Source organism: Typopeltis vanoorti, chromosome 10 (genome assembly GCF_054136105.1).
Source record: "Typopeltis vanoorti isolate ZY-2024b chromosome 10, IOZ_Tvanoo_1.0, whole genome shotgun sequence".
NCBI lineage: Eukaryota > Metazoa > Arthropoda > Arachnida > Uropygi > Thelyphonidae > Typopeltis > Typopeltis vanoorti.
The window spans coordinates 57,116,300-57,130,684 of record NC_143558.1 but is presented as its reverse complement, the minus strand read 5'-3'; the positions used below and the strand labels follow the sequence as shown (position 1 = coordinate 57,130,684).

Below are 14,385 nucleotides of genomic sequence, written 5' to 3'. Positions count from 1 at the left end.
TGTAAGAAGAATGCAGCAATACTTTATTAGCATTCTTTTATAAAAATTCTAACTCTTACTTGCTTAATATGTTCCCTTGTCCCATATAAGGTACACTCTATTTGGCAGGTTTAGGATATATCGAGTAGGCAGGATACAAATATCACACTCCATGTATCATTGATTACCCAGGAAGACTATCTATAAACATAGCACTCTGTGTTTGGAATACTAAAAGTAATTCCAAACATTAGATACTTTCCTGGAACCTTATACTTTTAATGGCAGATATATGGAGATATACAAGTTACTTGAGGACAGAGAGTGAAGTATGTGTGGGAAGGAAGATTAAGGAGTTGAAAAATAAATTGTTAAAAGCTGCATTCTCCTCATTAAACAGTGCTCATAAGCTATTCCACAAATATCACTAGATTAAATCAATTGGCTTTCTACTAGTGATCCTAATCACTTCAGATGTACTAATAACATCTGGTATTTAAAACTGCTCTCTATATCATGACTAGGTAAGGAGATCAGAACAATGAACATCCACTGAATAAAACAATTCTTAAAAACAGCACCTATTTCTGCAACCTTTGCAATTCTAGATGGCTAACCATGATGTGCAGTTTTGCCTTAATATAAACCATGGCCCACCAGCCTAAATATGAACGTCTGAGACTCAGTGGTCTGCACATGATCAAACGAGAAATGCAAAGCTAAACTGAGCAGTTCTAGAACAGCAATGAACTACTTTAGTGTGCTGGTAAGAAATAAAAAAAAATATATCCACACATGTTGGAAGGCTGAGAGTTTTAAGTTACAATTATGTATCATCCATCCATCCATCATATAACAGTAACTACTCAGGATCTTCATAATGTTTTTGCACGCTGTAGCAATTCAGTGATAAATCTCTGAAAAAAAAAAAAGAAAAAATAAAGAATACATATATATATGACATATACAATACAATAATATGATATATAATACACAATTGTGTGTGTATATACACCCACACAAACACATGAAATTAACATGATAAAAAGCAAAACTAAGCAAGATTTAAAGAAATCTAAATTGATTCACTTTTAATACTGGTGTAAAATTCAATGTAGCTTAAAAATACTAAAGCGCTTTACATCGATTTTTACAGAGGTCGATTTTACAACATTCTCCTATGAGAATGTTGTAAAAATAACCGTGTTTGTCTCTGTATATTTTGTGCTAGATATTATTGTAAATAAACCTTTGGAAATTAACTGTATTTACTCCTTTAACAAGAATATTTTAGAATGTCAAAAACAAAGTCAATGTTTTGCCACCGGAACGTTGTGTAATAGCTCTCTATGAGGGCATAAGAAAGGTTGTTTACGAATTTTGTGTGCAAGAGAATGTGCTTACAAGCTCTGCGCATAAACACCTCCAAAGTCAGTCTGAAAGGTTCAAACAACTTTCCGCTGGCCGGCAACTTACAATCAAAAGAGTGCACGGAAGAGAACAAAGAGCGGATTGAGCTTAAAAGAAGATGAAAGAGTCATGCCGAATTCTTAGGAGGTTACAACCCTTCATGCAAGGTCTCAGAGAAGGCATAATAAAAAGGGACAGACCTGAGCAATAGAGCTTCCAGTCTCCGCCAGAGAGGGCTTCCAGAGGTCGCCAGAGAGAGAGAGAGAGAGAGAGCTTCCAGTCGCCGATGAGATAGGGAACCCATTTCGGCAGTCAAAAGAGAGAGTTGACGGCAGTTACAAACTTTTTGGAGGCGGCAGTTTTAGCTATTGGAGACGGCAGATAGAAGAGCCAGTCGTCCAGGCATTATGGCAAGCCCAAAGGAGAAAGGGCGATGTAAAATACCCGAAGCAGCTTCACTCGAAAGCTTTTCTTTTCGCCGTGGGAGAACAACCTTTTGCTGGAGCTGTACGAGTACCGCAGGTTGCAGTCCACAGCCAGCTATTTTCCCAACAAGATACCGTTGATGCCAGACATTCCTGAAGGAAGCTCGAAATCTGAGATGAAAGAAATGCCATAAGACTTTAGTGAAAGACTTTTGACTGAATGTGAGATACAGAGCCTTTGTAAGTTTCATCCTTTTGTACATTTCCTCTTATAATATGTTGTAGATGGACTGTTAAGAATTAGTTTAATAGTAATAAGAAGTTCATAAGAGAGTCAACATGGCATGTTAGAAATTGATATCAAATTTGCAAAATAATTTAACAGAGAGTTAGCTAACCTCTTTGCAAGTAAATTAGAAGTTTAATAAGTTGAATTTGTAAACAGAGTAAATAAGTTTTTGAGTTAAAGAGATTATTTAGTGTTGAAGTAAAAGGGTTCTAATTTATGCTAAAGATTTTTTAGATGGATAGAGAAAGCAATCTCTCTATTGTTTGATTCATATATATTTCATATTAATGTAAATAAATGTGTTTTAATTATTTGTTAAAAGAGTGCTGCCTGATCCTTTATTTTACAATGCACTGTTTCTAAAAATAATCGGACTTGTGAGAGGGGAAACAACTAAGGCATTAAAAGCGCAGTTTAATTACTTAAGAACCACGACTGTTTACATAAACTTTGTTGAAGGAATTTACGCTAGTGTGAGAGAGAGAGAGAGAAAAATCTACTGGACGTTTTATTGAGTCTTATGCCGAATATTGATATATTGGATGGTGCAGTCTTACAAATAAATTTTCCAGTGTTCATAGGCATATGACTAGTAAATACGGAAGGTGGATAAACATAATATGCAGTAAAGTAAGTGAGAAAGGTTACGAGAGGAAAAGCGCACACTGCTAATTAGTATAAAGAATAGAATAAAGATATTACAATAATGCAGTAGACAGATTTGTTACACTAGTTTACTAATAAGAATCTATAAATAATTTTTTATTTTACCCAGTGATGTATGCAATGGAAAGATACCATCTCTGGAATCTTTTTAGGAGAGCTGGGACATTTACAATGCTAGGCTGTTTCTTTTAAGAAACAGCCTAGCATTGTAAAATTTACAAATAGTTATTGTTTATTAATAAATATTTTAGAAAGCAAAATAAAAATCCTCATTTTTTTATTACTGTTAGAGATAATTATTTATCCAAAACAATGTTTTTCTGAATAAAACATCATACCAAACATATTTTTTGATGCTGTGAATTCATGAATCACTTCAGACCTCTTATCTAAGAACTCACAATTTAAGTAGTGTATTTTTATAAGAATGCAGATTATTATAGAATATTTATTGGCCACAATACAATATTTCTCACTGCTTAAATTAATATTTACTCTTTTGATATATATGCCTGTAAAACATCTTTTGTTTAGGGAAACAGCCTTGAAACATAAAATACTATAAAAATTCCATCATTTTTTATAGTATTTTCAAGTAACCAGATCTTTTAAGATGTATATATAGATCACACTTGAATAGACAACTTTCACATGGCAAGTAATTTAATCTAATTTAGTTAATTTAATGTAGATTTTCTTAAAATGGAACATTCAACATTGTCATTTGAAAATCATCTCAAATTTTGCTCAATTAGAGAATATGTCAAGTCAGTGCTCTATTATAAAGTCAATGTTCAATGCAAAATTTTAGCTGTGTGAGTTTTTGTTGATGTATTTTGAGGGTGCCATCACATGGCTATGGCAATCAGTGGAGGAAAGGATGAGGAGATGGAATATTGCACACATTTCATATGAAGGGACATAAAGTATATGGATGTCCCATCCTCAACTGTGAAGCTTATAAAATATAGTTGTTTTTTTTTATGTACAGTACTTTATGCAGAGGTAGAAACAACAAATTAAAAAATTCTCAAGCTTAATAAACGTAATAAAAAAAATAATAAAAATATCTCGCATTTAATACTCACATTCAAATTAAGTGTTGAGTGCAAGATCTTTAGTCTTACAATTCAGCTAAGAAATTAGCAGTGATACTCAAGATGCTATTGAATCTTGCACCTCCCCCCCCCCCAAAAAATTTCTCAAATTAAGATCACATAGTACTCTTTATTAGCAAGATTAAAGATCTCATACTCAATACTGATGACATTTCAGTCACTTTTGGCATTACTGTCCTTTGCTACAGAAGAGGATGCAACTATGGACTTTTGACAACCAATTTTTACATGAAGTCAAGCAAACTGCTCTAGATTCTTTCCCTTTAAAATCAGAAGTTTGGCTCAGATAGACTTTGGTTAAACTTCCCATCAGGCAGCCTTACTGTTTATTGGAAACTGACAAGTATAGGATAATACATAAATGTTAACACTCACCACACTCAAATTCTGTGTAATTAGCATCTTTAAAAAAAAAGGGGAGGGGGGGGAGATATCATCTGTATACCCAATGAGTGAGCACTTAAAAAGAAACTCCAAGTCATCCATTCATCCCTGCTGCATGCCCTTGCTCTATAAATTTTACTCTTAGTTTACCCACTATCACGAAAACCAGCACAGAACATTCTAGTCACAGCAGTCAGAAAACTCCCACAAAATCAGCAAAAAAATATTTCAAAATATATATATATATATATATATATATATATATATATATATATTGTAATAAAAAAACTTTTCAGATTTTCAGACTTTCACAAACATATGGATCTGAATATTAATACTAATGATATGCAGACACCTACAGACATCCAAACCTGATATATTATTCATCACTGAACCATAAAAGGCATCCTCCACATCAGTGTTTCCCAACCTTTTTGATGTCGTGGACCCTCTGTAGCGAATGCTAATGTGTCGCAGACCCCCTGTGGCAAACGCTAATGTGTCGCGGACCCCCTGTGGCAAACGCTAATGTGTCGCGGACCCCCTGTGGCAAACGCTAATGTGTCGCGGACCCCCTGTGGCAAACGCTAATGTGTCGCGGACCCCCTGTGGCAAACGCTAATGTGTCGCGGACCCCCTGTGGCAAACGCTAATGTGTCGCGGACCCCCTGTGGCAAACGCTAATGTGTCGCGGACCCCCTGTGGCAAACGCTAATGTGTCGCGGACCCCCTGTGGCAAACGCTAATGTGTCGCGGACCCCCTGTGGCAAACGCTAATGTGTCGCGGACCCCTTGTGGCAAACGCTAATGTGTCGCGGACCCCCTGTGGCAAACGCTAATGTGTCGCGGACCCCCTGTGGCAAACGCTAATGTGTCGCGGACCCCCTGTGGCAAACGCTAATGTGTCGCGGACCCCCTGTGGCAAACGCTAATGTGTCGCGGACCCCCTGTGGCAAACGCTAATGTGTCGCGGACCCCCTGTGGCAAATGTTAATATGTCGCGGACCCTCTGTAACGAATGTTAATTCACTGCGGCCTCTGTAAAATCCAAAATGGAAATTTTTTATATTTTACATATCATAAAGTTGAAGTAATAAATTACAATTTTACAACACTAAATTTGTCATTTATAACAATGCAATACTGTTATAAATGGAGATATTCGAAAGAATATGAACATATCAATTAGGCCAGGCGTGAACAAGAGGTATGAGCAACATGCAAGATAAAGTTTAATGAAAATAAACTGTCCCGCGGACCCCCTTTGAATTACTTACGGACCCCCGGGGGTCTGCGGACCACAGGTTGGGAAACACTGCTCTACATCATCTCACGTCAATTTTCCTCACATATTCCATATAGCTTTTTATACGAAGGGTGGGATTGCACATTTGTCAGATATGATATCCATACCTAAAGTTAGCAGACTGAGAATCCCCTTATATGATCTACTTTGTTACTAAATAGCTTAAGGAAATTACAACGTACAATAGAATATACATTAAAATAAATTTTAATACACTTCCAATATTTTGGCAACGTCACATTGCCATTATCACAGGAACTTAAATACAAGACACGTGCAAGCAAGTACAACACACAGCAAATGAGGAACGAAGCAGGAAGCTATTCTTTCTCCTAAAAGTCCTGATGTTGCCCCCTAACAGGCAATGTTGGTATTCATGGCCGATTGGGCTGAAGGTCTTCTGATGTAGGTTTCCCAAATTTGGGGAAGTCTCATGCAACAAAATTTGTTTAGGTTTGGATTGTTTCTTAGGGCTGAGGCTGATTCCATAAATAGCCTTTCATATTTGAATTTACTACGGTTTATTATTGTGGCTTTCTTCCAACGTATTCTATGGCGGGAATCCAGAGGTCTGCAAGACCAGAGTGGCTGTATTGGTGAAACTGGATGTAGTCCTTGTGTTCTGAAATTCTGATATTAGCTGTCCTACTTTGGCCTGGTGTATACCAAGTCCTGCAAGGGACTTGGTATACACTAGGTAGGTCTAAAGGGGGGGGGGGGGGTTGGTCTTTAGTGGAGCGGATAAGGGATGCCAATTTTTTTATAAGGTCTGTAAAAGAAGTCATGTTTTTTTAGGATTTTTGTAATTTTTTTTTTCCCGGGGTGCCTCGGATATAGGGAATGGTGATGAATTTAGAGTAATCCTTGTTGGGAAGGGGGGGGGGGTTGTGGTTTATTGGTTTCAATATGTGTTTTGGATTGGGGGGGGGGGGTAGCCATTGGCTAAGAAAGTGTTGAGAATGTGGTTTTGTAAAATTGGTTATTCTGCCATTGTAAGATTGGCTGTGCCATTGTAAAAGTCTTACTTATTCTTCTTCTTTGTTCTCTAAAATTTTTGTCTAGATCCACTTGTACTTAATGAATTTATCTCTAACACCTTAATTACCCTTTTAATTTAAATATTCTCTCTGGGCCATTATTCACTCTTAAGAACGATGCTAGTGGATATAAGACAAAGGAATTGCTAATGGTCAACACCAATTCCTTTGTTTCAATACTGGATCTGATTCCTTTTACGAATTCAGGGAAAATTTCTATTATTCTGCGCCACCCTGAATCCTAGATTAACAAAGAGTGCAGAACCAAGGAACCAGTACACAGTTTAGCATACTATCTTATTTCACTATAACTTATTTATGCAGTCGTAGCCTTCCTATTTAACTTATCTCCTGCTGTGGTCCGAATTTTATGAGAAAGCGCAATAGAGGAGAAAATCAGACAAGGCACCAGTTAAACTTAAAAAGGAAAACATTTACTTAGAATTGAAGCATCTTACACTTTATGAATATACACTAATAAAGCAGTCTACAATTTCTGAGGAATGAGCATTAATTATTTAACCTCTCTACCTTTAGCATAACATGCAAAACAAAGAACTTCATATATAGTTTACAACTTCTACTTGTTAGATCAAACATACTCTTCTATACTCTTCAATACTAAAGGACATTTGCTAATTGAATTTCTAATTTAGCTCCACATGCTCTTACAATAATTCTTTCACTAAAATTTCATAATCACTCTACTATAAAAAGAATATTATCTCTAGAGTCCTTCCTATAATTACAAACTTTTTTCTTATACACAATTGCTTATAAAAACATAGACTGTACATTACCAACTGCTTGGGAACTGTTTGGCCACTTCACATAGCACGATTGGACAATCATTTTCGATTCCTGGTTCCTTCTGCTTTTTCAGAGGCATTCTTCACGGGTCTGAGCTGTAGTTATCTCCGCCGCCGAAAGTAGGCACACGTTGTTCTCTGGTTAACTGGCACAACATCGTAATGATATCTCTGGAAATATCAGAGATTTCCTACCATTGGGCTGATCGCTGACCAGTAAACTTTCAGGAATTTCATGGCATAGTTCCTCAGTCTTTATCTCGAATCCGCGTCGAAAAGCGGGGAACAAGGAGCCACAAGGAGGTTCCAACACACCAGAGCATGAGTCCAAGAGCATAAGAGTAAGAAAGCATTTTAGGCGCTGCAAAGACTTTTTAAATCGCACGCTATTGATTTCTTCTACGTCGTTTTCCTCCTCCTCCTCTTTTTCCATGTCACCCTACGTCACCCAATACTTAGCACCACACACGGAAATCTAGCGTACTCTTCCGAGTTGGGGGGGGGGGACTACGTGCTTACCTAAAGGGTGCACGTGTACTTGTAGCACGTGTTTAGATTCCGGCCATTTACACTTAATCGGATTATTCTCTCTCTCCCAGCAATTTGTAAATACTTACACAAAAGCAGCAAGGTTTAAGAATTTAAGCAATTTACAATATTTTACCTTATAACATAAAGTAGTGAAAAAAATATCCTCAGTTTAGTAATACTTTGGTAAATTACAAGAATTTAGTAAGCCCAATATATCAATATGTGATTCAAAAATGTAAACCCATGTTAAGTCTGTAGGAAACCTGAATGAAACTAAAATTAAATTAATTCACAACTTAACAGTTGAGTTCTGTGGTTAGGGCATTGTCATTTGAACAGATAAGTTTAGCCATGTTGTGTAGTGTCTTAATGACTCCATATTGTTGTGAATGGGGGGGGGGGGGGAATTGTTGGTGAATGTATCTGCCTGTATGGGTGGGTTTTCTATAAACCGAAAAAACCAAGGTTCCATCAGGCTGGCAGGTGACTAGTGTGTCTAGGAAAGGAAGGCAGTTGTTTTTTTCCCTCTTCCAGGGTGAACTTGATTCTGGGGTGTTGGTTGTTTAAGTGTGTTAGGAAAGAGAGGAGTGCATTGGAGCCATGTGGCCAAATAGCGAACACATCATCAACATAGTGAAGCCATATGGTTGGTTTTTGTGGGGGCAGAGTTTAAGGCTTTCTCTTCAAAAGTCTCCAGATAAAAGTTGGCCAAGGGTGGGGGAGAGTGGAGAACCCATGGCTGTCCCCTCTATTTGTTTGTAGAATTTTCCTTGCCAAACAAAATAGCCTGAGTTCATTGTGAACTGAAATAGTGCTATGATATCGGGAGGAAATTTAGCTTGGATTAGCTCTAAGGATTCTTTGAGTGGGACATTTGTGAATAGGGAGGAGACATCAAAACTGACAATTATGTCAGTGTGTTTGAGTGTGAGGTTTTTCCATGTTGGCTTTGAAGTGGGCTGAGTTTTTTTATGTGTGAAGGTGTGTTGCCAGTATAGTGTGTGAGGGCTTTGGCCAAATGTTTAGCTAGTTTGTATGTGGGGCAGGGGAATCAATGCCATCCACTAAGGGACATTATGGCACATTTTCTTTATGTATTTTTGGGAGTCCATAAACGGTTATAATTTTTTATATGGAGACTTTTGAAGAGGAAAGCCTTAAACTCTGCCCCACAAAAACCAATCATATGACTTCGCTATGTTGAAGATGTGTTTGCTATTTGGCTACATGGCTCCGATGCACTCCTCTCCTTCCTAAAACACTCAAACAACCAACACTACAGAATCAAGTTCACCCTGGAAGAGGAAAAAAACAACTGCCTTCCTTTCCTAGACACACTAGTCACCCACCAGCCTGATGGAACCTTGGTTTTCTCAGTTTATAGAAAACCCACCCATACAGGCAGATACATTCACCAACAATCCCCCCCCCCTCCATTCACAACAAGAGTCATTAAGACACTACACAACATGGCTAAACTTATCTGTTCAAATGACAATGCCCTAACCGCAGAACTAAACCATATTCTCAACACTTTCTTAGCCAATGGCTACCCCCTCCTCAAAAAAAATCCAAAACATATTTAAACCAATAAACCACCCCCCCCCTCTTCGCAACAAGGATTACTCTAAATCCATCACCATTCCCTATATCCGAGGCACTTCGGAAAAAAAAAAAAAATTACAAAAATCCTAAAAAAACATGACTTAACTTCTTGTTACAGACCTTATAAAAAATTGGCATCCCTTTTCCACTCTGCTAAAGACCAACCTCCCCCCCACTAGACCTACCTGGTGTATACCAAGTCCCTTGCAGCTGTAAGCTGTCCTACTTTGGCCAAGCAGGCAGGACAGCTAATATCAGAATTTCAGAACATAAGGACTGCATCCGGTTTCACCAATATAGAATACGGTGGAAGCAAGCCACGATAATACATTGTCATTTGAACAAATAAGTTTAGCCCTGTTGTGTAGTGTCTTAATGATTCCATATTGTTGTGGGGGGGGGGGATTATTGGTAGTAAATTCAAATATGAAAGGCTATTTATGGAATCACCCTCAGCTCTAAGAAACAATCCAAACCTAAACAATTTGGTTGCATGAGACTGCCCCAAATTTGGGAAACCTACATCAGAAGCCCTTCAGCCCAATCGGCCAAGAATATCAACATTGCCTGCTAGAGGGCAACATCAGGACTTTTAGGAGAAAGAATAGCTTACTGCTTCCGCATTTACTGTGTGTGTGCATGTGTCTTGTATTTAAGTTCCTGTGATAATGGCAACGTGACGTTGCCGAAATATTGGAAGTGTATTAAAATTTATTTTAATGTATATTCTATTGTACGTTGTAATTTCCTTAAGCTATTTAGTAAGAATGTATAACCAACGTCTAAGCCTTTCCACAAGAATGATCTACTTTGGTTTAAGATACTCTTCTTTCACTTTGCTGCCTTTTCTGTTTTAACTCAGATGACTTTACTGACTATTTATCTCTGAAAGTCAATCATATACAATCTAATTATCACAATGAAAATCGAATCTTTCAAGGTGATTTCAAAATCCACAATTCAGACTGGTTTCCCTTCTTCAACTTTACAGACAAAACTAAAAAAAAGAAGCTAAATTGTTTGCTACCAGTAATGTTTAACAACTATACTCTTGGCAGGTCTGACCATAAACTTGTCCAAATTTCATTTTTCTACAGTTCATCTTCACCAGTCACTCTCAGCTTCACATTCTGTGACACTACAATGGTGCCAACTGGGATGACCTTCAGGATTTTTAGGCTTGGTTCCCATGGTCTGATTGCCTGCTTCCATTCTTCTGATCCTAGCACCTGCACTGATCTAATAACAGAAATTATTCTTGCTGGGATGAGTGCTTTTATCCCCAATCCAAAACTGTAGTTCTCCAATGATTGTGCCAAAGCAGTCCAAGCTAAAAATTCAGCACATGTTTAATGGCTGAAGTCATAATGGCTCTAGCCTCCCACCCAGTTTATACTAGAGCTCATAATACTACAATAAAATCAATAAATCTAAAACTGACTTTGTAAGGACCAAATGCACTAAACTTATTTCCTGCTCAAATAGTAGTCAAAGCTTTCTGAGCAGAAAGCTATGTCCAACACAGTTTCTGTCCTTTCACATTGCCACTTCTCTTACATCGTGATGGCACAATGGTAATATCACCTAAAGATAAGGCAGATCTCTTGGCATCTTTTTCCTCTTGTATAGACAATAAAACCAAATCTCTTCCCATTATTCCACAAATTATTCACACTATGCTTCCTCTGAAATTTCACCAGAAGGATATCAAAAAAATACTCAGTAGCTTTGATACCAATAAATCTCCTGGGCCCCGATACTATTTCTGCACTTGTATTAAAAGCTTGGGCTCCAGAACTTGTATCTCCATATTGTACCGTCTTTTCAAACTATTCATACTCATCTGGTATCTATCCTGCAGCATGGAAGCATGCTTTCATCCAGCCAGTTTTCAAAGAAGGTAATAAAAGTCAACCATCAAACTATCACCCTACTGCTCTAACTTCAATACTCTCAAAAAATAATGGAAAAAGTCATCACCCGATATTGTTTCACTACACGAAGACTTACCAATTACTTAGTGATTACCAGTATGGATTCTGTTATTCTAATTCTACGGCAGATCGCTTAGCCAACCTCACCCTCTTTTGGAAATAAGCCATGGAAAAGTTTGGAGAAACTCGAGTGGCTACTCATGAGCTGGCCTGGTTGGCCGAGTGGTTAGATATCTGCTCTCCAGTCAAAAAGGCTGCAGGTTCAAATCCTGGCATAGGCAAGGATGTTTGTGATTTTCTGTGAAAATACTAGTGGTGGTGGTGGTGGTTGGTGGTAGATGGCATTGGTGTAGTTGCAGTTCATTGTAGTTGGTAGGTGGTGGAGACAGAGTTGCAGAGCAGGTGCCCTCCCTCAATAAGTCTTTGGACTCCCTGGAAGTGTAATGTAATAATAATATTTCCAAGCCATTTAATTGAATACCATAAGATGGTATTCCTCTTTCCCTTTGTGAATGGATTGCCAGCTTCCTCACCTTCATTGCAACTCATAGTGAATAATTTCCTTTCAGATTTATCAGTCAATGCTGGTGTACCTCAGGGTATTGTGCTTTCACCTGTGTTCTTCCTCCTTTACATCAATAATCGCCTCTCTCTAACATACAATCCTATTCACAGCTTTGCTGATGACAGTACTCTCCACTCTTTTTTCATTTTCAAAATTTTGTAGTGCTCAGGAAAATCATGCTTCAATCTTTATCCAGTACCTTAAACTCCGATTTCCTTGCCATTCAAAATGCAATTCTGCATCATTTTCCAGAAGAAAGATCATGCTTCATTCTCCCTCACTTTTATTCAACAATACTTTTCTCCTGCTCTGATCAACTCCTGATACTTTATAAAGCTCTCAAATCTACCTAACACCTTAAAATATTGTTTCCACAATTGGGGTGGTGCACCTAGCACCCTCATTCAGAATACTTGACTATATCCAGGAAAGAGCAATCTGCTTAATTGATGAAAACTCTCACTGGCTCTCCTGTCACCTTTGCATAAAGGCTCTATTACAGCATTATGTCTTTCCTGCAGGTATTTCCATGAACACTGCTCCAAATTAGCTGTTACCATTCCTTCTCTTTCTTCTAATCACATATGAAAATGAGCAGCTGCTGGTTCACATCCATATACAGTTGACCTCCAAACTCAAACCAATTTCTCATCACCCTCCTTCATTACTTACACCTCTGATCTTTGGTGTAGTCTTCTCTATACTGTTCTTCCCAATGATTACAACCCTCAGGTCTTCACGAAAACATCAACAAATTCCTTTCTTTTTTAGCCACTTGCCCACACACAGCACTATCATGTCATAGGTCTTAGATCCTCTCATGTGGGGCTGATATATATAAAAAAGATCATTGATAATGGTGGCAATAAACTACTAATAGATCTCTAAATAACAATTTTTGAAACATATCCCCCCAAGAACAACAAAAACCTTTGGAACTCCTCAGATCCTTTAAATATCTTGTCTATTAGCAAACCTAACCTGGAAATCTACAAAATCCAAACTATTGCATTCTGCTCTATGTCTGAAAAACAAGAAGAAAAAACGCAAGACATATTAGGGTCAAAGCTGTATAACTGAGAGGAGACCTCCACATAGCCTTTAAAGGAATGTGGAGAACCGACCAGGGCTTCTGACCTAATGTCCAATCCTCACCTTCTCGTGGTGCACCCTGTTGGGTATCTACCTGGATACGGAACGAACGAGCATGGACTGGCAATTTGGGATTTAGCCGACCAAATTGTATTCTTATTGGCTTAAACCAATATAGAAAATGATGGTACAACATGACAAAATTTCATGCCGGCTGGGGCATCGCCCGGTTAAACAAGGCCCCCCCCCGTTGTTTTCGCCAGGGAACCAGGGCAAACAGCGAAGTCAGCTACTGGAACAAATCCGAAAGCACACCCCCAACTCAACATCCAGAGTTAAAGATCGGTACTATCAACATAAGAAGCCTGAATGGCAAAGAAATGGAGCTAGCTGAGGAATTAGATAAGTACCAGATCGACATATTAGGGGTGACTGAAACAAAAAAGACAAAAACTGGTGAGATCTTTCTGAACAATAAATACAAAATGTTATATTCAGGAAATGACAATCAAGGAAAAGAAGGAGTAGCCATAGTATTCAACACAAAATATGAGGCTAATCTTCTTGAATAGCAGGCAGTCTCAAGTAGAGTGATGTGGGCAAATATCAGAATGGGGAATTGGACAATGAGACTTATTTGTGCCTATGATACCACAGAAGGTTCTACTAAGGTAGAAGTGGAGGAATTTTTTGATGCGTTAGAAAAAGCAACTGACACAATGAAAAGGAAAAGTTGGTCCTTGTTGGGGATCTAAATAGCAGAGTAGGAAATGATTGTCAGACATACAAAAATATTTTGGGAAAATTTGGAGAAAAGAGCAAAGCCAATAACAATGGCAAATACCTGTTGGATTTCTGCTCAGGACATGGACTGGTTATTACTAACACCATGTTCCAACATAAAAATGTGCACAAATTCACATGGAGAGAAGAGGCAAGGAATAAGAAAAGTCTCATTGACTATGTTATTGTTGATAGTGATGTTTTCTCCCTGGTGCAGGACACCAGAGTGTACAGAGGATTTGAAATTGGAAGCAATCACTATTTGGTCTTGAGCAGGATAAAATTGAATTTAATATTGAAAAGAATAACATGTAAGAAAGTTTTAAAGCAAATAAAAGTTGAGCAGCTCTCAGATGTGAATTGTAGACTAAAATACACAAAGATTACTGAAAAAAAAATGAAAGAGTTTGAGAACAGGAACCAAACCTTGGAGATTCAGTGGCAAGCCTTGA

At 37.9% G+C, this 14,385-nt stretch overlaps 1 protein-coding gene across 1 annotated transcript in view; it reads right to left on the bottom strand.

Annotated features, from left to right (window-relative positions):
• Positions 1–792: 792 nt before the first annotated feature.
• Positions 793–14,385, bottom strand: part of LOC150102437 (protein phosphatase 1 regulatory subunit 14C) — a 95,886-nt gene continuing 82,293 nt past the window's right edge. The window contains exon 5 of the mRNA XM_090399637.1: positions 793–896. Coding sequence (XP_090255763.1) covers positions 855–896 — 42 coding nt within the window. The 3' untranslated portion in view covers positions 793–854. The remainder of the gene's footprint in view (positions 897–14,385) is intronic.